Genomic DNA, 27,118 nt, shown 5'->3' with positions numbered 1-27,118 from the left:
TTTTCTCAGTCGTGTTTTGGAAATGAGAGAGGAGCCCAAGGACCACACTCTTCTGCTGTGGCACAAGTCAGGCAGGAGGAGGGTTAGGGGAGGAAGATAAGAGGAGAGAAAAAATAAGGTGAAAAAATAAGGTGCAAGTCTATAAATAATGCTGATGACACCCTTTGAAGACGATGGTTTGTGCCAGAACCTCAGGAACATCAAAGCAATGGCAGCAGCTGCTGAGGGTCCTTTACCTGCACTGATTTCTCTGTATAGGAAGGAGCCATGATTTCACATGGCAGCACTAATTCTCATTAGTGACAACTCCAAAGTGCCAGCACTGCAGTGCAGGCTCTGGAACAACTTCCATCCCTCAAGGCTGCCTCAGCCTGGGAACATCCAAAGGGAGCTCCAGAGCCTGGTGCCACGCAGGGACACAGGAGGTGACAAACCTGCCTGAGCCACTGTGAAGGAGAAAACCACAGGTCCCAACAGGAATGGGGCTGCTTCCAGGAGGAAAGGAAGGGGAAAACAACCAAAATGTCCTGCTGCTACACAAGAGGCCTAAGAAAAGTTGACATTCAGGGTCCTCGGGCAAGAGATCAAGAACTTTGTCAAGAGCCTGAAGTGCTAGAAACTGAACAGAGCAGGTAAGATTAGCTCAAGTTATTCAGAAATACCTGTTCCACCAGCTGGGCTGCAATCAGAGTTAAATCAGAATTACTACCTGTGATGTCCCACCTGCTGGGAAGGGGGAAGCACCTTTGACATCCCTGCTGCAATAAAAAGAAAGGATCAGCTGGAAGCTGAACTCAAAGATCCAACCCAAGGCATCTTGCTCGGTACTGTCAGAATCCAAACCAGAGACTTAACATCAAAAAAGTTACAAGAAGAGTTTTTCTCATCTCATATAAGGAAAGATTTTTTTCTGGATGTCTATATGTGGACACCATCTCTAGACTGTTTTAAGAGATAATTTTTTCTCAGCATTATCTATTATTGCAGTGAACAGTTACATGGTTGAGTAACCAAGACAAAGAAAACCCACATGACAGGCAACTCTATTTTATAACAATTTTTGCAAGTCAGCTTCCCTATGGCATCCTCCACACCACCAGTTTCTAAAGTCTCCACAGGGTTTTCCTACACTAACAGGGAAAGAAAAACACTGGGAAAACCAGGAACCACGAACACCACAGTTTGCAAGAGTACAGAGAACCAGCATAACATGAAACAATTTTGAAATGCTAAACTTCATATAAAGGTCTTAAAATCCAACCTAAGTGGCTATTAGGCCTCACTTAGGTCCAGTTTCACTGTGTGTTTGCCCTATGTGGTTAGAAGAGCACTTATAACCAAAATCTCCAGGTTTTAACCTGATATCACCCATGGAAGATGAATAATTTGAAAGCCAGAGCCATTTAACAATTCAAATGAACCACAACCCAGCTTAAACACATCTATTTTTGTGTGGCACTGCTTCCTCAGCTCATGCTTAGCCAAGAATCAAGGGAAAACTTCACCAGGAAAAACACTGGAGTACAGAAATAATCAGATTATCAGCTGTGGCTGGAAGAAAATGGGTTGTTTTTTCCCTCTGGAAGCAAGGCAGTGATTCCTGGATGCTCCCCTCTAACAAGGACTGAGCTGCCTGACCCCTCCAAGCAGCTCCTTACCCACTGTGCTGGGGCAGTGATCAACAAATGATGCCCTAATAGGAGGAAAGAAGCTCTTTACCCATCAGCTGACATAGAGAATCAAAAAAAATTCCCCCCAAAATCCCACTCAGCTTGATGGTTTGCAGTAATTCTGAGAGTGAAACAAGAACTGGGAAGTTCTGATTAATCCCTGCCCCAGGGCAGCAGCAGCTGAACCAGCAGAACTGGTCCATGCTGGTCACTCAGGGACAAGGGGACACATCCACATGGTGACAGCCACAGGGCCACACTCAATCTCCTCCTCCACTGTCCCCTCCCTCATCCTGTTCCTCCTCTCTCTCAGAAATCTAATCTCCTTAGTGAATAATGAATGGAAGGGACCATCTGTAACACACATATTTTCATCTGATTAGACAATGCAGGAGATGCTTTATCTAACAGGATAATTAGCTCAGCAAAATAGCCTCCAGAGCTGCTGCCTACATTGCTTCTAAATTTAGAAGCCAGACCAGGTTTTTATTCAGGTTTTTCAAACACACACTGCAGGAATACACTCAGCAGCATCTGATTCCTGTAATTCTTCCTGCAACTGGATGGAAAGCAGGAGGTCCCAGCCCGGGGGAGGCAGCCAGAGGGTGTGAGTTCACCATGGAGCAGAGCAGGGATTTGGGAAGGTCAGGCCCCTGTCCTGTGGAGGAGAGCTGGATTCTCACCCCAGTGCTGGACAGGGAGGCTCTCTGGTAACTCCACAGAGCCATAAATTCACAGGCAGGATGCCTCATTCCAGCCGCCTCCATGCAAACACTTGGCTCCCAAAAACCCAGCATTTCTGCCTGGAAAAGTACACATGGTTATTTTTAGGTCTCTGTTCTTTTCAAAAATAACCAGAGGCACGAATCCAAACCTCCAAAATGTGGCATGATTTCAAAGCCACAGGGGACGCTTGGAGGGCTTTTCAAATGCCAAACAGCAAATTTCCTGCTGAAATGGGGCAGTCAAAAATACTGGGAGCAAACAGCTGGGAGCAAACAGCTGTCTCATCCTTCCCTGAGAGCACTCCTGGCAGGGAAGCTCTGAGGTACAGGTGATGTCAGTCACCATCACAAACCAGCTCCTGGGCACTGGAACTCCCACACAACTCCCTGCTTCTGCTCAGAACAGGAAAAGCAGGCAGAAAGGCACCCCAAAATTAGGGAGAGACCTGCAAGCCAGAGAGCCAGGCTGGCAGTGATCCATGCCCAAAACTCACCCCTGATCCTCAGGGCTGAACCATCTCCAGCCACCAGAAGCTCCTGGGGTTTCCTGGGAGCAGACAGAGACATCCATGCAGCCCAAATCCCACCTTTAGGAATGCTGACCTGCTTCCTGCTCTTGGTTTGATAATCACTGCCACCTCCTGCTAAAAGAAGCTTTTATGGAGAGCAGGGCAGGAATTCTGTTATAACAACCTTGAGTAAATAAACACAAAACTAATCCTGGTTCTCAGCAGAGTCCAACGTGGGACTGCACCAATTCCCAACTGCCCTGAGCTCAGCCTGGGATCCTTCAAGTTGTGCTTATTTTGTCTTCAACATTTGGAATTTTGGTACCTCACAAAGCATTTTGCAGGGACTAAGTTTCTTTCCAGAAAGATAAAGATGTCTGGCTTTCTATTCCATATCTTCCTGTGTCCTCCAGGTACATCATGAGCAAGGCTGCTCTGTGTTTTCTTCTCTCAGGAAAAGGGAACAACAGGTCACAGGCACTGAGAACTCAACAAAACCCAAAAAATATTGAAAACTTTCTCCAAGGGGAGCCCAAGAAGAGAAGCACTTTGTGCTACTCAGCAATCTCAGCCTCCTGCCCCAGATACCCGAGATGGCTCCAATTCTGAGGCCACATGAGGATATTTGCAGTTAGAAACCATGAAAACCCATCTGTCTCTTAATTGCCATGCCGGGTTTTTAATTTGATGGCTGCACATATGCAGGAATTCCCCAAGAAAGACTCTCTAATTAGCCAGGCCTAATGACCTTCCCAAAATCTCCTGCTTCCTTCACACAAGTTTACTTGAAAAGAGTGGGGTGAAGTTAATCCTGGAAACGTCTCAGTTCCATAGGAAGAGAAAGGAGAAGATAACAGGACTGGAACAAAGGGATGTGTGTTGGAAGTGGGACATTCTAGTCCAAAAAGCTGAAGCAGATGATGATGAAAAGGTGTAGAGGAGGAGGATCTCTCCCTTGGAATGCAGGAGAGAAGAGCAGCAAAGAATCTGATTTTCCCTAAATGAGCAGGTATTGCACAAGCAGAGCAAGGGATGTAAATATTCATTTAAGAGGATTATGAGACTCAGTGACCAACAACACCTGGAGATCAGGTGCCCCCAAGGCAATGCATGAGGAGCAAATTCCTCCCACTCCTCTCATGCCCCACATGGATCTTCCCCCTCTCCAGCTGCAGGGATGATCCAGCTGTGGCTCTGCAGCCTTGGGCATCTAACACCCCCAGGACACTCTGCCACCTGCAGCTGGGGAAGTTAAATGTGCTTTTACCACCAAATAACTACAGAACAGCTCAGGCTGCAATTTTGTGCGGAACCATTGCTCAAGAGGGTTTTTTTTTAATATAATTGTGGACAAAATAAGGTGGAAATACACTTGGACAATCAGGGTTTATTTTAAATGTTGGCACTGGGCCTTGCTCTCCAGAATTCATGTTGAAGATCAGAACTTCCAGCAGTAACAAGAACAATCCAATGGGGAAGACCAGAAGGTGAATGTGAAGGCTGCAGAACAATTTGGTGAGGTAACAGTGACTGCCCTTCTGTCCAAGGGTTCTCAAACACAAATTTATTGTTTGGACAGTTTTGGGGGCCGTGGGGTTCTGTTTGTTTACATTCCTAGACTACTTTCTTTTAATGGTAATCTGAAAAAATCCTGTTGGGAGGATTTGGGGCAGCTTACAAAAACATCAAGAGGTTCTGAGTCCCTTGGACTGCTGCAAAAGGCAAAAAAGACAGAAAATATTTCTCAGGAAGATTGTACCAGGTGGGAAGGCTGGAGATGGTGAAAAGCTACAGAGATAATAACATCTCAAGTAAGAATGAACTGTTTAGATGCACAAATCCAAACAAGCATGGAACACGCTGCTAAAGTCAACTTTTCAGCAGAACACTTTTCAGGGAGAACTCAAAATGCATTTGAATTGGAAATCTCTAACTGTACTGGGATCTTGGCTGTTAAACTAACCCAAAAACTCAGCACGACCCTGCAGGCCCAGCTCCAGGATTTATTGCTGCCTTATGCACCACAGTTTTTACTTTTACAGCAAGAGAAAACCACCATCCACAAAGTTCAGCCAGAGCTGCAGGTGGGATCTGAGATTCTTCCCACTGAACTCCTGCCAAGCCCTCCCTTCCTCCAGCACTCGATTCTTCTCAAAACACTGATTTTTCATAGGACTGCCTGTAACACTGGAGTGGAATTCATGAGTTGAGCTCTGTTGATGACAAATTATTTCAATTTGTGCTTATTTTGTCTCCAACATTTGGAATTTTGGGACCTCACAGAGCATTTTGCAGGGATAAAACTGTTCTCCAGAAAGACAAAGATGCTGGGTTTTCAATTTCACATCTTCCTGTGCCCTCCAGCTGCATCATGAGCAAGTTTGCTCTGTGTTTGACACCTACAGAAGATGCTGCTAAGGAGTTCCTAAAGAAAATTAACTGCCTGGCAAAAGTCTGATGAATAAAAACTAAATAAAATCTGCCCTGTGTGCCTACTGTAAAAGCCTAAAACCTGTGTTCAAGCATCACTCCAAGGTGACAGGCAACCAACTTTCCTTCAGACAAGCAATGCTGCAAGTGTTTAATTTTTCCCAAAAAAACCTGCCAGATTGTATATTCAGGGAAATTTTACTCTAAATACTGCAGCAAACAGAGTTATAAAAGCCAAAGAACCTGGCAAAAATAAATAGCTTTGTTTCACTATAGCACCAGACTCTGTCACTTGGAATGCTCAATATGGAAATGCTGCCTAAGGCAAGCAATATGCTTCCAATATTTTAGTCCAAGTTCCTCTCCTATTTCTTAAATTATCCAGCTCAGAGGCAGAGCATCCTCAGGAACACCTCCTTTCATGTCATGCCAGCTGGGTGACACAATGGAAAAATGCCATATGGCCACTTCAGGAAAAGTAAAGCATTCCCAGTGCTTCCACAGCAGGAAGGCATTATCAATCCTGCTGCAGACCCCAGCAGGCCCAACATCCCCTGGAAGGCAATCCTTCTATTCAGGACAGGAATTCCAGGAGGGAAGTGTTAGGGGCAGGTGGGACCATCACCTTCCCAGCCTGCTTCCCAAAGGGAGAGCTGGAGCAGCTTCACTACAAGATGATGGCACCCAGGATCCCAGCAGACAGAAAACGGGGAAATAAAGGCTGCTCAACTCCAGCCTGCCATTGACTCCACAGTGCTGGGATGCTGAAGCCACTGGATCACACCATGCCATGGGCATGGCAGGGATGGCTCTGCACAGAAGGGAAGGGAAGGAGCAGCTCCCCAGTCCTGGCTCACACCTGGATGCAGGACATGTGGCCAGCTGAAACCTCTGAGCAGTGACCAAGCTTCCCTGGGATATCTGGGAATATCCCTGATCCACCCAGCCTCTTTCCCTGACCATAGGAAAGTGGCAGAAGCAGAATTAGATGTGTTTGCAAGACTCCCAGTGGGCTCCTATTGTACATCCATTTCCTGACTGGAAAGTGATTAAAGAGTGAGCAGATTTTCTTAATGACAATTACCAAGGGGAAGAAAGGGAAAAGGGAAGGAATAGAACTGGACAGTGCATGGATTTGCACATGCCTCACACCATCCTTGGAGTGCAAAACATCCTCAGAGACAAATAAACATCAGGAGGAAGATAAAGGAATTCCAACATAACCCTTGCCATAGGCAGGAAGATCCCCCATGATCCATTTACTCTTCCTGCTCCAGCTCCATGGCTCAGAGCATCCAATTCCAAACCCTTCCAAACCAGAACCAACCTCCCACCACCCTCCCCTGAGGACCATCCAGCCTGATAACTGTTCCTGGAGCTTCCTGCTCCAATCTTCATCTATCCAAAACCTCCCCATCCCCTCCAGAACTGGGTGCAGGTATCCACACCTTCCCCTGCCTGCAGAACCAAAGCTTCAGCTTTCATTTCCAGCAGGAGAGTACAGAACCCCAGGGAGGAGCTGCCACACCTGGCAAAAATCCCAATCCAGGGGGAGGAGGGAAAAAGGGAAAGGGAATTTAACACAAACAGAAAACTCACGGCAGACCCAGTCAGAACAACATTTTAGAAGAATAAATATTCCAAGAGTTTCTGGAAAGACCTGGAAGTGCTCCCAATAATACCGTGCCCCACATGTCTTTGTCAGGCAAGACAAAGAGAGGGGTCTGGGAGGATATGCTGGAACCACCGTGCCCAGGATCAAGATAAGAGCCAGGAAGCAGCTATGGCTCAACTGCTGGTGGCTGAGGAAAGGATGGAGGGGACTTTACAAACTCTGCAAGTGAGTGTGGATCCCGATCTGAAGCTGAGTTTCACTCACTGTGTATTCTGCATGTTTCTTCCCATACCATTTCATCCATTTTCTGAACTCTCTGTCCATCGTCTGCAAGAGAGAGGAAAACCAAAGGCAGCTATTAGGACATCTCATATTTCCAATTCCATCAAAGCAATGGAGACACAGCTCTGAAACACTGAACCCCAAGAATTCTGTCTGGTTGGAGGTTTTATTGCCATTAACATTCCAAGGACAGGCAGACACAGAGCTCCTGTTTTTTTTTTTCCTTAAAAAACCAAACCCTCACTTCCTTAGGTCCAAGTCAAAGTTGGCATCTTCACCCCACCCCCACCCCCCCACTTTCCATGGAAGTTCCTTGTTCTAAGAAAAGCCCTTACACTGCCCAGCACTAAAAATAGCCCAGCCTTAAGTTGTAGTGCATAATCCCCACAAGGAGGAGGTAGGTACAGCCCAGCCTAAGCCCAGGGTGCAAAGGGACAGCCAGCACAAAACCAGGTCTGCTGAGGTCACTGGGGAGGCAGAAAGAAGCAGGCAAAGCATCCCAGAGAGAGAATCTTGCTTCCCACAGCAACTGGGAGTGCTTCAAACTGCACCCAAACACACCAGGGCTGCAGAGGAGGAATGGCTCTGCTGTTTTCCATTGTCCAAAGAAGGGAGAAAGGAACAAAATCCCATATCCACATAGCTCAGTACCTCACACATCCCCATCACCACCTTTCCAGCAGCCCAGCCCCAGCTCATCTTCAGGATTTGGCCCAAATTTGGAGGTGAGTCTCCCTCCCTGGAGACATTCCAAACCCACCTGGACACATTCCTGTGCTGCCTGCTCCAGGTGACCCTGCCAGAGGTCCCTTCCAACACCAACTATTCTGTGATTATGTGTGAGAAGCCGAGCAGAAATTCTGATCCCACTGACAACTCAAGCTGCTGGTTGATCAGCTGCTCCATCAGCAGCTCAAAAAAACTGTGTGTGTGGTGACAGGCACGTTTTATGCTAAAAAGCACTCCAAAGCTGAACAGCATAACCCAAAAATCCTCAGTATTTTTATGTATTAACTTAAATTTTAATAAATTAAGACAACTTCACTAAAACCCACAACATTCTTTCTCTTTAGGTGAAGCTTTTCAAGTCCTGTTGTCTTTAGGTGAAGCTTTTCAAGTCCTGTTGTCCATCTATTATCTGGATACTATTATCATGGCACCGTGGTGCCACAGCAAATTCAACTGGAAACTCAACCCAACTTCTTCCACAAATATTTGAAGGAAAACTGGCCCTAACAGAGGCACAAAACAGCTTCAGACACTTTGACACTGCAGCAGCTCCTTGGTTGTTGAATTTGGATTTAACCAGGGAAATAATGCAGAACATTTTGTCCACCCAGTACTACCATGGAAGACTTGTGACACTGAAGGTACCCCAGCAGTGACTACCCCTAATACTCCATTTGTGGTGTATTCTTCTGTTTGCTGTTTGTTTGTCATTCTTTTGTTTGCTGTTTTCACTAAAGCCTTGTTTGCATAGTGACAGGAAGGGGTTTTAGTGAAAGTGAGAATTCCACTTTTCTTTATAAAGCTGATCTTTAATGGTAAACAGAGAGGGGATTCCTGGCCTTGTAAATGCTCCAAAATGAAACCAGGATGTTCACACAGAGGGGCTGTAAAGCCCTCCAGGTAGAAACTTCCACTCAGTTCTGGCAGGGGAAACAAAGTGGATTTTTAGGTCCTTGACTGATCATCCTCACCCCTGTGTTTATGCATTTTTGCTCACATCACTGAAGAGAAGGAACAAGGAGTTTTATTTATTCCCTCCCCTCATCAGGGATAATTTTCCAAACTGTTCAGGCTGAATCTGTGTTTTGACAGTTCACAGGGATCAGTTTCTGTTCAAGCTACTGAAGGAAGCAAACTTCTTGTGGGAAGACATAACTGGCCCCCTGTGTGCTTGTGGACTCCCAGGTTTGCCTTGAACTCATCATCTGTGTGTGCCCCATTGGCACAGAATCAGAAGTGTAAAGAAACTTGACTAAAGAAGCCTGACTAAACATTATCAAACAATCACGGAATGGTTTGGGTTGGAAAGGACCTTAAATACCATTTAGTTCCACCCCCCTGCCATGGGACACCTCCTACTGTCCCAGGCTGCTCCAAACCCCAATGTCCAATGTCCCCCAATGGCCTTGGGCACTTTCAGGGATTCAGGGGCAGCCACAGCTGCTCTGAGCACCCTGTGCCACCCTCACAGCCAAAAAATTCCTTCCTAATCTCTAATCTAAATCTCCCCTCCTTCAGCTTCAGGCCATTTTATGGTTTTCCTCACCAAGCAGTTACACACCAGACACCCAGCACAGGCCTCAGGAGGAACTTCTGGTGGTTTAATAACTGAAAAAGGGGCATCACCACCACCACAGACAGACACACGGCCTTTAAAATATTTAAGAACTAATTGTTTAGTGGATTTATTCCTGGATTTGCTGCATGCTGTGGCCTCTGAGAGCTGCATTAGAGCCATTCCAGACATGGAATGGCTGCAGGTATTCGGGTGAAGCTTACAGTGCACTCCCTTTTGAACAGGCAGGGCCTGAAATCATTCTAGAAAAATGACAATGCTCCTTCTGAACACTCCAGATGGGACACACTTCTTTCCTCAAGCACATCTTTGCATTCCAGGCTGATATTTCACTGCTCCAGGACTGGCTGATCTGAGAAGCTAAAATCCAGCAGGGCTGAAAATTTGTTTTTCCTGCAGCACAGCTCTTGCCACCCTGCAGCAGTGAGTGACTGCACCCACAGGCAGCACAGCAAGGCTCACTCACCTCGGCATACTTGGCTGGAATATCAGCTTTCTCCACTCCATAGTGATGTTTGCAGTTTGTGGCTGCAGCCACTTGAAGCACCACCTGCCCCACACCTGCAGGGAACAAAAACCCAGAGCTGAGAGCACTTCCAGGGAAGCCATTGCTGAGGGAGAGAAGCTTTTATAGCAAAGTGCACACAAAAGCAGCAGGTGAGCTGTGGGACTGGGCTGAGGGCAGTTTCAGCTGCCAGGATCTGCCATTCCCAGCTGGAATGCACAATGCAGGCACTGGGCATTCCCAAAGTCATTCCCACTCCCCTGGTGCTGCTCAGCCCCAAGATCAGAACGAGAAACCTGGTTTAAACCTGATTTATTTCTGGGGATAGCACAGTAAAGTATCTGACATGGGCCTGTGACCCAGGGCCCCAGATATGATCTTCTTTAACCTTCCTGGACAAACAATTGTGAGAATCTATGGCGATTTTGTTTCCCTCCAGATGGAAAAGAGTTTCTCAGCTCTGATGTCTTTCTAAAGGTCTCATCTGAACATCAGCCCCTGACAGAAACTTTCAGTCAGTCCCACTGAGAGAGGAAGCAGGGGTAAGAAAATCACTGAAGAGCCTGTATGCATATATTGATATATTATTCTATTTTATATATTTTATAATTATTATCTTTCATAATTTATATGTTAATATATTATGTATTTTAATAGTATAACTACTTAATATTTGATTATTCTACAATCCATTATTTTCCTATGTATAACACATATATAGAATATTTATATATAACTTTAATATTAAAAATATACTTTCAATTTTAAAATATAATTTTTAAAAATATATATTTTTCCTCCCAGGTCCTGTATCATACATAGTTGTTTGGGTTTAAATGTGTTAAAATTTCAGAACACATCAAGCAAGAGGGGAAATTCTTATTACTCCTTTCCTGTTCTGAAACAGACTTTACCAAGAAAAAGAACATCTTCTTACTCAGTATCTCTGTTGCACATGTGCTTGAGTCATACCTGGTTTCCTCACCCACTAGACACATCGATTTCCTTTTAAAACTCAACTGTTGCAGTTGTGGGTTAGATTTTGTGGGGTTTCACAACTGTTCAAGTAGACTATAAAAGCTTTTTTGACACACTTGAAAGTCAGAGGCAAAAAACATTCATTTTCAGATTCCATACCAAGTGTTTCACATGGGAAGGATCAAGAAATCCCATTTTCAGATATGAAGGGCATAAAGCAAATCCACTGAAAACACATGAATCTTCAGGAATGCAACTTTATGGGTCAAACATTATTTTTAACATTGCTGCTTCTTCACAAGTGCATCCAACAATACCAACACAAATAAAGGGGTTTGTAACAAAGGTTTATTGCATTGCAGGCTGATATTTCACTGCCACCAGAAATGAGGTCTGGCATGTTCGTTTGGTCCATTTAATCCTGGCATAAAAAGCAGCAGCATCTTTGGGGATTATCTAGAAAAGATGCTTATCCTATAACACAATCCCTAGTTCTGGGTTACTTCCCAGAACCATATGGGAATATATCAGGGTTTTTAAAGAGGGAGAGAGAGAGAGAAGGGAGAGGGAGAGAGAGAGAGAAGGGAGAGGGAGAGAGAGAGAGAAGGGAGAGGGAGAGAGAGAGAGAAGGGAGAGGGAGAGAGAGAGAGAAGGGAGAGGGAGAGAGAGAGAGAAGGGAGAGGGAGAGAGAGAGAGAAGGGAGAGGGAGAGAGAGAGAGAAGGGAGAGGGAGAGAGAGAGAGAAGGGAGAGGGAGAGAGAGAGAGAAGGGAGTTATTGGCCACTTACCACTGCCCAAGTCAACGAACAAATCATCTTCTGTCATTTTAATCTCATCGATCATTTGAGCCACCAAGTCAAAGGAAGTTTCTCCGTAGACCTCAGGGGAGAAGGGCTCATAGTTGTTGAGTTTCTCAGGGTCAGTGACCGAGTGGTTGTAGACCTGCTGCAGGATGTGCCTCAGGAGCCCGTTGGACGGACGCGTGTTCAGCTTCATGGGCTGCGTCGTCCCCTTCCACTGCAGGGACAGCAGGGACAGGGGGTGAACCCACGTGGGGACAAGGACTGGCACCAAACCCAGCTGAGGAATGAGGGACAGCCCCCTCCCAGCCCCTCTCCCTCAGCTTGGGCTGCAGGTGCTTCTTAAAGATACAGAACTGGAGCCAGGCTGGGAGAGCTGGGGGTGCTCACCTGGAGAAGAGAAGGCTCCAGGGAGACCTGAGAGCCCCTTGCAGGGCCTGAAGGGGCTCCAGGAGAGCTGGAGAGGGACTGGGGACAAGGGATGGAGGGACAGGACACAGGGAATGGCATCCACTGCCGGAGGGCAGGGCTGGATGGGATATTGGGAATTAGGAATTGTTCCCTGGGAGGGTGGGCAGGCCCTGGCACAGGGTGCCCAGAGCAGCTGTGGCTGCCCATGGATCCCTGGCAGTGTCCAAGGCCAGGTTGGACATTGGGGCTTGGAGCAGCCTGGGACAGTGGAAGGTGTCCCTGCCATGGCAGGGGTGGCACTGGATGAGCTTCAAGGTCTCTCCCAACCCAAACCAGTCTGGAATTCTGTTCAGGTCCAGCTTTTGGCATTCCCTGTGGAAGCTTTCCTTCTCTCTGTGTCTTTGTGAGAGTGTTAGAAAAAAGCTACAGGGCTTTTTTATTGTGTTCTTCATATTGGGAACTCTCCAGAGGAGAGAGATTAACTTGTGCCACCCCATACCTTACTGAGAAGTGGTCGATGCTGATCTGGTGTTCACGTAAACCTCTTTTTCTGTGGTTATTATCCCTGGAAGTGTCCCAGGCCAGGTTGGACAGGGCTTGGAGCAGCCTGGCATAGTGGAAGATGTCTCTGCCCATGGCAGGGGTGGCACTGGATGAGCTTTAAGGTCCCTCCCAACCCAAACCATTCTGTGATACTGCAGAAATTGCACACCAGCAGTTGCTCTGCACCTTGTCCCACCTCAATTAACAGTAATGTCACAGGTGATAAAGGGGAAATTATAGATGCAAAAAACAATTGGCAATTTAAAGCACAACACTGAATAGAGTTGGGGTGGGTGTTAAGGTTTGTTCACTCCTTTATTCTTTGCTACCCTCCCTGAACTGATATTGACTGTCAACACAAAAACAGGTTAATTTTGCTATAGGAGCTGTCACATGGGAGGGATCAGATGCACTCAGCCAGGAGTGGCAGGAAAGAGATGGAAATCAAGCCTCCTTTCTTCTTCAGAAAAAAAACAAAAACATCCTAAGCATACAAGTTGTTAAGTTTTAAAAATGTCTACCTCTCCCTTTGATAAAAACCAACTAAAAAAGGGCAATTCCACAATCCTTCCTAAACATTCCTGTGAGATTCAGATAGAAAGGAAAAAAATTAAACCCGTCAGGTTTGCCAGTTCAGATAGCAACTGCAAATGCTGAATAGCTGTTAATATTTGGCTATTAACCAGCATGGACATGAAGGTGCCTGAATCCAAATAAGCATAAGTTTTTAAGGCCTGAAAAATTAAGAAAATCCAAAGCAAAGTTTTAGAAAGCAAGTAAAAAGGCTTACTGCCAATATTTCAAATTTCAAATAATTCCCCTAAGTACAGCAGAGAAACAAATCCACCTATGCTTTCAAATTAAGGAGAATAGTAACATTATTCACTGTTCATGTTTTGCTTCCTCCAGTTCAACCTTTTTTGGGGGTAAGAGAACCAAAAAGCTCATTAAATTGGCCTGAAAAGCCAGTGATCCCACAGGCCAGAATAGCTGAACTGTGGCAAGGAAATTCCTAAGCCATGGATCATTTCCACAACACACAGGAGAGTTCATATGGATTATTTAAGTACCCATAAGTCACATATTTCCCTGTGTAAAAGTTAATCTATATGAGAAATCCCTGTGTTAAATGCAGATAAAGCTGCCTTTCCCCCAAAGGCAAGTCAGCTATTTCCAAGAGCCAAAATAACAGTGCCAGAAGTGCACAAGGAAGAGCAACAGCTCTGAATTTGGGAACAAAAAGTGGTGTTTAATTCCCTGTCTTTCTGTAAGAATGTCCCTCCAATACTAACTCCTTGACTGCCCAGGTGTAATCAAAGAAAGTTTAGAAAGAAAGTTTAATACCAAGCTCAAGCCCCCCAAAAACTGGAAGTGCTGGATACTGATGATGCTACAGGAACATGTATAACAGCACTGATCAGTCACAGCTCTCTGCTGCTCTTCACTACCTGAATTCAAACGTGGCATACAGAAACCATGGCAGGGCCCAAATTCAATACCCAAAAAACCATGGCAGGGCCCAAATTCAAGACTTACCAACTGGTGGATGCTGTCAATGGCTCGGTTGTACTTGTCACACAGTCTCTGCATGCTCTCAAAGCTGGGGGGAGAACACAGGGGCCGCTCAAAACAGGCAGGTTTGAAGGTAAAACCTTGGGCTTTTTCATCCTCTTGCTTAGTAGGCATTTGGCGTTTGTTTCTCTCAGAATATCTAATTACATACATAGATTTAAGACTTTGTTGCCTTTAAATAAAATCCTCAGCAGACCAGGAGTACATGACAAATTATATTAGTTCCTTTATCACAAGTCATACTTTGAGTACAGCCCTTTTCCTGGTAAAGTTCTGTATTCTCAGAACCTCTTCTCCGTATTTTCAGTTAGGTAGAAACTTAAGAGGTCTGTACATTTTTCTCCTTTTTGTTATCATCTCTCCACAATAATCCATCCTGAAACAAGCAGATGCTTTTCCAGAAATTCACTCAGGGACTGAAAATGCAGACAGAGACAGAACACAGCCTGAAACATCACCCATCAGGAAAGCCTGGGGATTGTTCCATGGGCTGGATGGGATTATGGTCAGCTCAGGCAGATGCCCTAATGACACAAACTGAGAGGATTAAAACAATTCATCTCAGGCCAGGAAAGAAAGTATATTCCTGGGAACATCAATTGTTATGCAAGCAGACCCACAAAGAGCAGCAAAAACAACACAAGGAGTCACAGGAGCGACACTGTTAAACCACAGGCATTCCCAAAGCTGGGAAGGGATGGGGGGACAGGGGACATCAGAAGGGACACTTCAGTCTCTTGTGATCCTCAGAGTCACTATACTGGCCAGGACACCTCTGCCCATTCCATTCCAAGCTTCCAGCTGCCTGTGCTTGTTTCCACACTGGAAAAAGCAAGAGGCTGCAATGGGGTTTGTCTGCATTTCCATAACCTGCTGCTTCTCCTTCACATCCTTGGCACAGCCCATCTGCTGGCAGTGATTTTTCTGACAAATTTTTTTTCAAAGGAAGAAAAGAGACTGAAATCATTACCAGAATTCCAGTTCATGACTCCTTGAAAAGCTGCAGGAAGATATTGGGGATGACTTCGGGGAACAGAGGGGTTTCACTTTAATTCAGCATTGCTGCCAACCACACTGATAGTCCTCAGTGAAACACACCCAATGAGGATGCCAGAACCACTAAATTACAGTAATGCAGCTGCTGTGAGTAATCCACAGACCCAAATTAATGGATTTCAATGACAAGGAATGCTTGACCTTGATTGCTCCTTTTGAATTTTTCAGGAGGAAGACAGGGACTAACAAGTCTTGCAATGAAACAACTGAAAATTGAGAGAAGAGGAAGCAACACCTTAAACACATCATGACAGTAGTATCTGGTGCTAGGGAGGTTTGGTTGGGAAATCTTCTTCCCCCAGAGGGTTCTTGGGCACTGAACAGGGAATGGTCCCGGCCCCAAGGCTGCCAGAGCTCCAGGAGCGTTTGGACACCGCTCTCAGGGATGCTCAGGGTGGGATTGTTGGGGTGTCTGGGCAGGGACAGGGGCTGCACTGATGATCCATGGGATCCAGCTCAGGATATTCTGGGATTCTACTTTAAGCAATGCAGTTTCATCTGTAAGTTTTCTTCTAACAGTTTAGTCATTCTGTGGACTTGGATAAATTCAGTCTTTCCCATGAAGGCAACCAAGGAGGTTTCTGTAAACTGCAGCTTGAGCATCCTCCCTTTTCCCAGTCTCAGTAGAGCCAAGTCCATGCACAAAACCTCAGAACTCTCCACAGACACACCCCAGGTCAGGATCTGCCTCTCTCAGCCCATAAGATATCCCATATCCCATAAGAGACATTCATTCTGAACTGCTTGTGGGTATAAACTCCCATGTAACTGAGGCACCTCAGAACCCCTCCAACTGCCCAAAACACTCCTGGAAATGTCAACTTTGAATTCAGCTCCCCCCCAGCAGGAAGGGGAGGGAGGGGAAGGTGCAGGTCCCACTGGCACCCAGCTCTGCCATGCCCTGCTGTGAACAGGAATTCCTGGTTACTACAGGAGTAGAACCTCAGTGCCATTGAGAGTCCCACCCTGGCTGCACTCCAAGGGCGCAGATACCGAGCATTGTTTCACAGTGAGTAATTCAATGTACAGCAGAGCTGCACTGGAGCTCTGTGGAGTTTCCAATTATGTCCTTAATCCAACTGCCTTTGCCAATGTTGCTGTTACACATTTCCTACCAAAATAACTCCGGCAGAGCCTGAAGCCAGTTCTAAGAGAAAATTTCAGTTGGTAGTGTCTAAGAATAACCAGTTACACACTGGTTCACTACACCCTGTGCTGGCCTGAACTCCTGCTGGGAACAAAAACATTCCTCTCACCTTTTTGTATCATAGTCAATTAAAACATAGTTTTCCATGGCAAGCTTGAGATCTGGGATTTCTTCACAGACCCACCTGGAAGGAGAGAAGAAATAATGAAAAGAAGTATTGGAAATTAAGTGTAATAAGGTCATTTGTCTCCATTCTGGACTGCTTTGCATGAAGAGAGGCTACTGCAGCAGCCCTGGGAGCTCACAGTATTGTGAGGAATAAGGCAGACATCATGGGAAACTGCAACAATTCACATTTGTACTGAATAAACAGCAAGATGCCTGTAGACACTGGCAGGAGCATAAAGCTTCAAAATGAGGTGATAAATGTATTCCACGTGTCTAAAAATACTCAAAGTCATGGCTGATGTTAATCTAACATAAAATGCAGAAGTGAAGCATTTCCAAAGACTTCTGATTTTGCAGGAAGCTTTGACAAAGCTGAATGTGGAGAAGACAGTTCCCAGAGCAGCCCAAAAACCCTGTCACCAACCACTCAGCACCAAGATACTCTCCTCTGGGGAGTGTCTAAACTGCTCTTACACCTTACACACCCAAGCAAACCAGATTTTAGAAGTTATTTTGAAAAAAGACCCCTTTGATGCTCTGAATTAACACAGCCCTGTGTGTTGTGGCCATCAGAAAGGAAAGCACGTGCCCACTTGCAGTTCATCCAACAATGGCAGCTCACAGGAGAGAGCTTCACTTGTGGAATGGAGGAAGATTAATTCCCTTCAAAGGCAATTTAAATGCCACAGAAGCTTTGCACACACTTTCTTCCACAAATATCAAATTGGAAAGCACTGTCAGCATCAAAAAAAACCCACATCACAGGATGAATTCAAATAGGAATTGCAGAATTTCTTCCTTGTGAACTTTGCTCCATTCTTCACTATTAAAAGGGTTAAAAAATATTGCTAAAGCTGTGATCCTTCTGGCTGATTCACACATGGTTAATAACTACACAGGCCAGTGAAAACCAGAACTTGCACATGTATGGCTGGCCCTCTTCTGGTATCTCCCATCTCCTCTAAAAGCACCAGGGCCCTCCCTGCAAACTTCTTACTCTTAAATCCCAGGAACAAGCAGCCAACAGCTGCCTACCAGCAGCTTGATCCTTGTGTCCCTTCCAGCTTGGGATATTCCATGATCCCAGTGCCTGATGAGATAGAGTCTTCCTTGCCTTCTCTCACCCACCACTTTCACAACACTGGCCACTTTGCACAAGGCAAAGGCAGCATGAGAGCTTCTGACACTGAGTTCACTCAAACCTTGCTTAAAACACAGTTGTGAAACATTATATGACACAACTGCTCCCTGACACAGCCCCCTTTTGCCTCCAGCACAGAAAGCAACAACTCCAGCCACCCCTCCAGCACAAGCTCCCTCTGAGCCCCTTGGAGAGGGCCTCCTCCACACCCATCAGCAAATCCACAAGATACAAGATCCCAAGGCACAGATTTTATCCCCACCAATCCAAGCAAACTGGCAGCACCAGTGGCAGCGTTTTGTAGATAGGAAAGAAACTCCTTCAGGAGAAAAATTTTCAGCTCTAGCTTCATTCCACATCATCTGGCACCCCAGACCATGGGAAATGTTCTGATTTCATGCACGTGAGTGATCTTATCAAGTACTTGGCTCTCTCACACTCACACTGGGAACACACAAGGCTCACTACTACCTTTTCCTTTCCCATATGTGACCAAATTTTGAGTTCAGGTGGTTCTGCAGGTAAAACACCTCCTCCCTCACCTGTATCTGCACCACCCAAGTATTAAAACCTGCTGCAGACACAGCCTCAAGCTGAACTAAGGGCAGCCTGTAAGGATCTAAAACAGTTAACAAGAGCAGCTTTGTAATGGGGATAACTCATTTTCATCCCTCAGGTGTTTGGGGAATTCATGTAGCATTTATTAAAAGTTGTTCTTTGGCAAGTCCCCTCCTAATCCTGCTGAAATAACAGCAAGTCACGTCCTGAGAGCCCGTGTTGGGAAATCCTCTGACTTCCTGCTCCTCACAGTTGTCTTTCACCTTTATCCTCCCATTTTCCCCATGCTGTTCCAACTCTATCAGCAGGATTAAGAGGAATGCTACAGGGAGATCATTGCCAAACAACCCAAATGCTGCAAGATCACAGCAACAGGGGAAACAGAGAGGCTGGGCAGAGGCAAGATCAGGACATAACACATCAGCCAAGGATATTTCCTTAACCTTGTCTGTCCGAAGCTCAAATACAAACTGCCACAAGTATTAAAGCTGAACACCACCACTCATTTTTAACTCTGTTCAAAACAGAATGAAATATAGCAAGAGAAAACAAAATCTATTTGCCAGGGAGCTCTGTATTACAGCAAATTCAGCTTAGAAAATAACTCAGAGCTGCTAAATGGCAACTGCTGCCCTCCTGCATGTCCTGAGTTCAGCCAGCCCTCCCCAGAGCTGCAGTGAGGCACAGGAAGGGTCCCAGGCAGGCTGCAGTGAGTACTTACCGAATTGTCTCAATAATTTCATGAGCAGCATCATGGTGTTTGTCCTGAAATTAAACAAAAAAATAAGACATGTCAGGTGCTGTTTGTTAGGAGTTTACAGGAAGCAGTGTTTTTAAGGATATAGGTGCCAAGCATATTTGGAAAGGAATCTTTGAATGCCACCCATTAAAGCCACCAAAATGAACCCTCTAAGAAAAAAATAAGGCTTAAGCAAATAAATTTTTCAAGTGTTTCTGATTGATATGAAGGAACTGTTGCTGTACTTATTTCTTTGTCATTCCCTGCCATCAGGGACTGTGTGGCTGGGAATTATGTGACAGAAGCCTTTGGGGATTATTGAGATTCAGCAGGTACTTGACTGCAAGTTCCCAATGAACAGCTGATTCCTTTGGCCCAGCATCTGGCACAGGCTCCCAGCTCCAGATGGGCAGCGAGAGCCTCACACAGGGAATGACTTTCCAAAATAAAGCATCCAATAAACAGTAGGAGAGGATGTCAGTGCAGGAAAAACACCCTCAGAGCACACAGAAAAAGGCCTGGATATGCAGCCCTACTGGTGAACTGAAACCCAAAACACATCAAACCCTGAACATCACACCTCCACACCAGGGTGAGACATGGAGGTTTGCTGATTTCATTTGGGAGTTTATTCAGGAGCAATAGAAACACAAGTGGGTTTAGCAAATAATTACAAATTCATGCTAAGAAGAGCCCTTGGAGCTGCATTTACAGGCACCATTGTACAAAAAAAGTTCTATTTTAGGGAAGCCACAGGAGTTCCTTACACACATTGAAGCCTTAGTTACCAGAGTCCATCTACACAAAGCTGGGGTTATATTTAGACATTTGTTTCTGAAAGTCGCTTTGACCTTTTAATTAGGAGGCTTGTATCTACAGCCCTTCCAGAAATACAAGTGCAAAGGCTCCCTCAAATCATTTCCCTTGTCTTGTGCTGCAGAAATGTAATTTCTGTGGAGTTGCCAGGGGAAATTGTGTAGCAAAGGGCAGAGACAGGTAACAAAGAGGGAAGGGAAGGGAAGGGAAGGGAAGGGAAGGGAAGGGAAGGGAAGGGAAGGGAAGGGAAGGGAAGGGAAGGGAAGGGAAGGGAAGGGAAGGGAAGGGAAGGGAAGGGAAGGGAAGGGAAGGGAAGGGAAGGGAAGGGAAGGGAAGGGAAGGGAAGGGAAGGGAAGGGAAGGGAAGGGAAGGGAAGGGAAGGGAAGGGAAGGGAAGGGAAGGGAAGGGAAGGGAAGGGAAGGGAAGGGAAGGGAAGGGAAGGGCTGACTGTTGATGACACAAAATTGTTGGATTATCTCATTTTCAAGACATGGAATGGCATGATCTCAGTAAAATGGAAGGATTTTCCACCAGTATCTCAGCTTTCCTATTTTCAGGAGCAAGCATTTTCCCTTGTATAACCAGTTCATGCACTTGGGATGAGCCAGCCCTGCAGTTCTCCTTCCAAAAAAATTTGTACACAGACCTTTCAATGCCTGGTTAAAAATCTCAGGACAGATGGACAGACAGGCAAGAATTTGAGGTCTGCCATCCTTCCAGTGCCTTAAAGGGGCTCATAAACAGGAGGGAGAGGCAATTTTAATATGGGGAGCTAGTGACAAGACAAGGGGGAATGGCTTCCACTGCCAGAGGGCAGGGCTGGATGGGATATTGGGAATTAGGAATTGTTCCCTGGGAGGGTGGGCAGGCCCTGGCACAGGGTGCCCAGAGCAGCTGTGGCTGCCCCTGGATCCCTGGTAGTGTCCAAGGCCAGGTTGGACATTGGGGCTTGGAGCAGCCTGGGATAGTGGAAGATAGAATTAAATTATATTTAAGGTGCCTTCCATCCCAAACCAGGCTAGGATTCTGTATGAAAGCTCTGAGAGAACACTATTTTACCAGGAAAAATGTTATTTTCAGATAACATAGTTAACCCCAAATCTAGAAGTCACACGGAAGACTAAGCCAAGAAAACTAAATAATTCCAGTTACAACACTGGAGAAGGAAAAACAGCCAACAGCAGTAGCCAGGATACTTGGGATGGAACACAGAGTCTGGAGCCTGAGCACTGCCTTTTCCACATTTCACAACTTGCTGCTGCCACAGCAGCACCCCAAAAATCACAGAATAGATCTGGGGCTGTGTTCCCCCCAGTCTCCTGGGCTGGGACAGCCCAAACCCTATAGAAAACAGCAGCATCCATAATCCAGTCTCCCAGAAATGTCAGTAATTCTTTTGATAAATCTTGACCTAGAAATCAGGGAAGCAACTGAACTAAAACCTGCTCCTGCCTCTCAGTGCACAAATAAAAGAGTGTGTTCTCTTTTCTCCGTGTGCTGAAAGGAGGGCACAAGGAGGGTGCAGAACTTCTCTTTCTTCTCATTTTTTATCTGCCAAGTGTAAGAATAACCGAGGACAGCAGCTCATCCATAAACATCCCCCAGAAATGTTCACATTTCACTCCATGCAGAATTATCTCAGCAGAGCCCGCCCTGGGCTGATCCAGCTCTCCCAGTAAACTGTGTTCCTGCAGAGTCAGAATTTGCTTTATCAACATAAGCACATTATACCAGAAAAATTACTTCAGGCTTATTCTGGCATAACCATTTCCTGGGAGGCAGTTCTACTCCCCACTGCTGGGGTTGGACACTTGCAGTGTGAGCAGAGCACATGAGAGACCTCTTGTCCTACAGGTCTTCATGAAGACACCTCTGTGAGTGACAAAAACTGTCTAATTAACAGATTCTTCTGTCTTGGGTTAAAAAGTTCAAAAATCTACCTAAAAATAATAATAAATCACAAGTCACATCTACAACTACAGATCAGCCAATTTAAGCAACTTTGCAGAACCTCACATGGAAACTCCAGGCAGAAGAAGCCTTTGAGCTCAGTTTGCAACATTATCTAGGAATAAAGAAATCTAAACGAGGTCCACATCTACTGCTGCTGAATTTCCAATGCTGAAACACTTCCCAGGTTTACTTTGCTCTCTAACAGACTTTGGCCGAGCAGAGAAGCTCCCAATGTCCCAAGAAGCAAGACTTGGGAGAAAAAAAAAAAAAAAAATCAGTAGGATTTCCTACATTTCTTTAAAGCAGAGCTGGCTGTGGAAAATTGAGGGAAGGGGGAAAACATATCTGAAGAGAATACAGAGCAGCTTCCCCTTTCTTAGAGAAACTTCCAGCTCCATTTCATCATTATGGTTGTATGATTTAATCAGAAAAGACATCGAACAGCAACAGGCATCACATCTGTGTTCAGGCAACTGGTAATGGCACTGACAGGGAGACTGAGACAACCAAAAAGCAAATGGAACAGAACCCCCCCCAAACTCTGACCCTGCTCCAGCCTCTGTTATCAGCCTTTCAAACTCCCCAAATCCTGACCCTGCTGCAGCCTCTGCCATCAACATCCCAAACAGATGCACTGGTTCAGGTCAGACACACCAGAGCTCAGAGCAGCAGCTTTAACTCCTTTGGATCCCCAGGGGATAAACACTGAATCCAGCAGCTTAGGAGGGCTGATGGTGATTGCTGACAGCTCTGCAGCCTGATCAACCTTACCCTGGCTCAGCCAGCAGCCAACCCTGCACCCCCAAAGGCAGCCTGAAGCTTCTCCAATTCAGCCACGGGTCTGAGTTTCGGACTTTAGGCTCAGTTCAGGTGTTTTATATTATTTTTCCCAGCTGCAGTGCCCATGACTCAGGTTGCAAGCAGGTTATGCTAGTGTGTCGTGCTGGACTCTGACACCCACAGGGCTTTGGCAGTGGAACCTCCTGGGGAAGAGCCTCCCACAGACTTCATCAATCCTGGAATCCTGCGTGCAGAAGTCTCTTGGCCGAGGCTCAAGCAGCCTCTGTGTTCTGTTCCCAGTCACGAGATGAGATGAGATGAGATGATGCCACCACGGTGCTCCCTGTCACAAAGAGCAGCTCCATTCACCCTCCTCCTGCTCCAGGCTGCTCTCCCTCCCTCCTTCTTCCATGCACTGGAGGGGATGGAGCACACTACGTGCTGCTCCTGGCCTGAATGTACTTTCCAATGTTCCTGGATTTATGTCTGAGAGGCCCTTGGAATCCTCTGACTGACATAAATGGAAGCTTTTCACAATCACCCTTATCTCTTTAATGTGGAAAGTATTTAAAGTAAAGAGTTACAGTAATTATTGAAACTGCCCAAAGCTCTTCACAACAAGTTTTAAACAAATGAAGCTTAAACACACATTGAGTTATGGCAGCAAACCCTCTCCAGCTGAAATTTCCACAGAGTTCTGGTCTTCGACCTAAATGATGAATTTTAAATTGAAACATGAGTGCCCAGAGAAAGTTCAATAGTTTTTGCCAAGATATTTCATTGGAAAAAATAACAGAAAGAAAGCAGACGCTTTCTCAAAAGTCACTTCAAAGAGCATCCAACATTCTATAGAAAACAGTGGAGCACAGTTTCAGCCAGCAGGACTGAACAGCTTCACACTTCCGATTCTTACAACAGATTTCTCCATCCACACGTTCCTACAACTGAGCACAGGAGTTTGGAGCCAGGAACCCCCAGTGTTGTAACTTTGAGCACACCAGTGCTTGTCCCACACACCCAGAGCTGAATCTTCCTACAGACACCAACTCCTGTCAGCCTTCAGGCAGTGGAGGTTGGACCACAGTGCAATTTTTAAGAGTTCAATCTTTCCCTTTACCTCCTCATAAAAAAAAAAAAAAGACCTTTTGTATTTTGCAGATATGAGAAGCTCTAATAGGTGATTTGAAAGCCAAACAAGACAGTGGCCAAAGCCTCTTTCCAAATATGTACATTGAAGCAATCATTATCCTTTTCTATAATCATATTCTTTGTTTGTTAACTCGAATTTTAAAATCACCAATATGACCAGAACTCAGTGTGCTGGGCACTGCCCAGGCTCCCCAGGGAATGGTCCCGGCCCCAAGGCTGCCAGAGCTCCAGGAGCGTTTGGACACCGCTCTCAGGGATGCTCAGGGTGGGATTGTTGGGGTGTCTGGGCAGGGACAGGGGCTGCACTGATGATCCCTGAGGGTACCTTCCAGCTCAGGATATTCCAGGACTCAGCAGCACTCACAGCTTTTCCTCTGCCAGCACGGTGAGAAAACTAAAGCAGCCCCAATAACACATACTGTCTATACAGATCACAGTGTGCATGACACGATCAGCAGCAGCCACAGCTCAGTTATCTGTGCACAGCTTTGTTCTACAAAGCACCAAATTCCTATTAAAAACAGCCAAATCACACATTTCTACAGAACACACTACAAGAGCAAGGTAAGGTACAAATTAGATTTGCAACATTTTTGCCACAAGCTGGCTGTTGTAAGGGTTTGTAATTCACCCAGAAAACAAAGCCTGAAACTCCTTCAGGTGTGGTGGGGCTTTGGTTACATCAAATTTTCAAACTAACATCCCTTAAGATACTTAAATGGCAAGATTTTGATTTAATTCTGCCTTCCAGTACCATATCCCAGACTCTTGGGTGTGTTTGTATAGAACATGTAACCCCCAGTGCAACAATACATAGTCTAAAGTGAATCTATAACCTAAAGCAACAGTTTTAAATGTTCTGTTTTCCATCCTCAAACACAAAGAACTTATTCAGTTAAATTGGGCAGCCAGAACTGCCTGAAGGAAGAAACACCACCCCAGTACCCTTCCAAATTTACATCTTTTTTTATTTGGGCTCTTCTTACGAAACTGTGCTTAGCCTTGGGGTAAACCTAAATTGAGGCAATAAGGTGAACATCATATTTTTCTAAACTTTTTTTCCCCACATGCCAAGTTACTCATCTGGGCTGGACAGGGCTTGGAGCAGCTGGGATAGTGGAAGGTGTCCCTGCCCATGGCAGGGGTGGGACTGGATGGCCTTTAAGGTCCTTTCCAACCCAAATCTGGGATTCCACGAGTCTCTGCAAGTGGGAACTTTGTGAGAGCTGACCATCCACACAGCACAGGTAGTGAAAAGGTAAAAAGCCTGCAGACCTCAGCAGCAAACAAATGGGTTTGAAAACCTGGGTAAGTTCTTGCAAAAACAAAACAACAACAACAACAAAAAAAAAAAAAAGTAAACACAGCTCAGGCTCCTTTAATCCTTCATTCTCCCAGCACCACACAAGACTCCTTATCTCCTCTTCATAGGCAGGAGCATTTCTGGGCATAGTTTTGGCTGCCTAGACTTAACTGTCTCACACCAAAGCAAACCTTGCCCTTTCAGAGCCAGTTCTGACTTACCAGACCACGCTTCCTCCCCTAAAAACAGGTTAGGTGACCCAAGCAGCTCTTCAGAAATGTGAAAAGCAGCTGTGGTCAAGCAGGGGCAGAGCAGGAGGGACAGATCTCCTACAACTTTCCCCTGCCCACCAGATGTGTGAAAACCAAGCCTGAAACAAGCCAGTTACAAATAAATCAATGGCAACACTTGTGTACCTTTTAATGACCCTGTCTGGATACACTTCCAGAACTCCGATGTAAAAGTAGTTCCTCCCAAATCCTGAACACTGACCCCACTCATGGATTAACAGAAGTCATTTGGATTTGCCAAATTCTGATCTCCACACGACCCATTTAACTCACAAAACGAAAGAGGTCAGTCCCACCAGCCCCTGGGTTTAAACAACAGCTTGGTTGCCTGCAGTGGCAGCTCTCTCTCCCCAGGCAGCAGTCCATAAATTCAAAGGAGAGGATGTTACAGCTGCAGACAACATGGTTAGCAGAGATCAAAAAGATGGATTAGGAAAAGCCAATCAATCTTGCAGAATGCTGGTGGGACAAGTGCCTCTTTCAAGCCCCTCACTTCCCCCTCCATCTGGGGAGGATGATAAGGGTTTCTCTGGACACCAGGAAAGGCAACATGAGCCACAGCAGCTGCAGCTTCCCTGGAAGCCAGGAAAGACCCAGTGTTCTGCGTGGCACACAGATACCCTCACAAACCAGGGATTTCAGCAGGTCAGAAGTTTGTGTTTCTCCTCACACAGGGTTTAATTTCACTTGACCCACCTAGAGAGACCCACCAGCATAGTCCTCCTGCCCAGAGCACATCATCCATGGCCAACACACCTGAGCAAAGGCTCACAAGAGTCTGTGAAAAGCCAAAGCACTTCCAGCCACTGCAGCAGCCAGGAGCTGCTCAATGAAGGGAGGATCTCAGGTTCCATGTCCTGCCAGCTCTGCCTTCCACCACTTTGCATTTTCAGGTGTTTGCCTTGTGTTCCAATACCAGTTAAGGGAAAGCCTGCTCCTTGCAGTATTCCATACTGGATAGCAAGACTCGGTTTAATATTACCAGATTTTATCCCAAATCAAGTTGTGCCATTTTGGCTTCCATAGCAACACTATTTTTCTTACCAAGAGAAGCAAGGACCAAAACTCTCCTCTGAACCACACAATTACTGTCATTACCTTAATCAAGAGAGCACAGGGAAATTCACAATAATACATTTTTATTAAAATGTATAAAAGGAGATCTCCTGAAGAGAACAACTTGTATCCATGCTTTTCCTCCCAGTTTCAGGGAAAAAAACACAAGGGAAGGAAGAGCTCCCAAGACTGCATTTGGAAGCCCATCTCCCACACAGCAGGGGGCTGATAAGCCTGAGGTAGTTTCAGTAGTTTCTAAGTTACTGTCACACAAAACCAGCTGGAAAATACGGTGGTCACTTATGGCCTTCTTTAATGACTACACAAGGACATTTAAATAAAAAGAAAAGGTTGGCCCAAGATCCAAAATAAACTAAAAAAGGAAACAGGCATTGGGAAAGAAGATCCAAACTGCTCTGGATAATCATTAGCACGGTTGCAACAGGGATTGCACTTGCACTGCTGCTACTTCAAGCACAGTAACAGTTTTGCCTTTGCACACAGCAATCCCAACTGTTGCTACGGACACTGCACAGATGCAGGAGGGAATGGTTCCCCTGGTACGTGCAGGAGGGGCTGTGGCAATCCATTAACATGCAATCAGCCTGCACGAGTGTT

At 45.7% G+C, this 27,118-nt stretch overlaps 1 protein-coding gene across 1 annotated transcript in view; it reads right to left on the bottom strand.

The window, feature by feature from the left end:
• Positions 1-27,118, bottom strand: part of DOT1L (DOT1 like histone lysine methyltransferase) — a 69,504-nt gene that overhangs the window by 33,368 nt on the left and 9,018 nt on the right. Inside the window, exons 2-7 of the mRNA XM_062510117.1 lie at positions 19,136-19,179; positions 16,657-16,731; positions 14,309-14,372; positions 11,807-12,035; positions 10,003-10,097; positions 7,214-7,276 (exon numbers count right to left, since the gene is read on the bottom strand). Coding sequence (XP_062366101.1) covers positions 7,214-7,276; positions 10,003-10,097; positions 11,807-12,035; positions 14,309-14,372; positions 16,657-16,731; positions 19,136-19,179 — 570 coding nt within the window. The remainder of the gene's footprint in view (positions 1-7,213; positions 7,277-10,002; positions 10,098-11,806; positions 12,036-14,308; positions 14,373-16,656; positions 16,732-19,135; positions 19,180-27,118) is intronic.

The sequence above is a fragment of the Cinclus cinclus genome, chromosome 28, assembly GCF_963662255.1.
Source record: "Cinclus cinclus chromosome 28, bCinCin1.1, whole genome shotgun sequence".
Lineage (NCBI taxonomy): Eukaryota > Metazoa > Chordata > Aves > Passeriformes > Cinclidae > Cinclus > Cinclus cinclus.
This window is presented reverse-complemented; position numbering and strand designations above follow the sequence as displayed.